General features: G+C 37.0%; 1 protein-coding gene across 1 annotated transcript in view; it reads right to left on the bottom strand.

The window, feature by feature from the left end:
• FXN (frataxin) overlaps window positions 1-833 on the bottom strand; it is a gene marked incomplete at its 5' end in the record, with an annotated part of 8,912 nt that overhangs the window by 3,173 nt on the left and 4,906 nt on the right. Inside the window, one exon of the mRNA XM_010725717.3 lies at window positions 305-402. Within this exon, the coding sequence (XP_010724019.2) occupies window positions 305-402 (98 nt within the window). The remainder of the gene's footprint in view (window positions 1-304; window positions 403-833) is intronic.

The following is an 833-nucleotide window of genomic DNA, read 5'->3' as shown; positions in this document are numbered from 1 at the left end:
CTTTTTTTTTTTCACCCTATTAGTAGGTTATACTCTTGCAGACATTGGTTTCGGACTGGAACAGCACAAGAAAACTCTGTTACACATTTCCTCGATTAAATTAGGCATATCAGTATAGTACACCATGCCACAAACCTCTGTAACAAATTCTTAACAAACATTTAGATTAAATCATGTTTAGAGCAAATGTTAAGGAATGGGGCTATTGGTGGCATTAGATAATCTAATCCATTCAACGCTAAGAAAAAGGAGAAGTACATTTCCACCCAGTCTTCAGGTGTGACGTACCTTACATGTAACTTACCTAGTGGGAGAGGACAGCCAAATCTGCCGGTTTGGTGTTTGCTTATTGATTACATATGTTCCCATGTCTCCACCTAATTTAACTGTTAAAACTCCACTCTTGAATCGCAAAGAAAAGTAGAAATTTAAATTTGTAACCTGTTACTTGACAAGAAATACATCACTGCAGTAAATAAACAGAAACTCACACATCTGCACTACACTCCCAAATATTTTCCAGGTAGTAATAGCCTGGAAGAATCAATGTTATGAATAGACAACACGTACTAATATTTAAGACAACCTGAATATTTTTGAGCCTGACCTAAACTTCAAACCTCCTGATTAGTTTTATTTAGTGTGTTTGTATCACTCACAATAGCAGTACTCAGAGAATACATCTGAGCTCTGACCTGTGATCTTGGAATAGCTGGTAGTTTGTTTTAGAAAGGCTGAAACATGACTCAAAACCAACCTTTTCTATGCATGAGTTGGTGTGTTTCAGAGTCAAGGATCTTTCTGTGTCGAGACTGAATTCCCAAGACTCCCAA

Source organism: Meleagris gallopavo, chromosome Z (assembly GCF_000146605.3).
Source record: "Meleagris gallopavo isolate NT-WF06-2002-E0010 breed Aviagen turkey brand Nicholas breeding stock chromosome Z, Turkey_5.1, whole genome shotgun sequence".
In the NCBI taxonomy this organism is placed as follows: Eukaryota; Metazoa; Chordata; class Aves; order Galliformes; family Phasianidae; genus Meleagris; species Meleagris gallopavo.
This window is presented reverse-complemented; position numbering and strand designations above follow the sequence as displayed.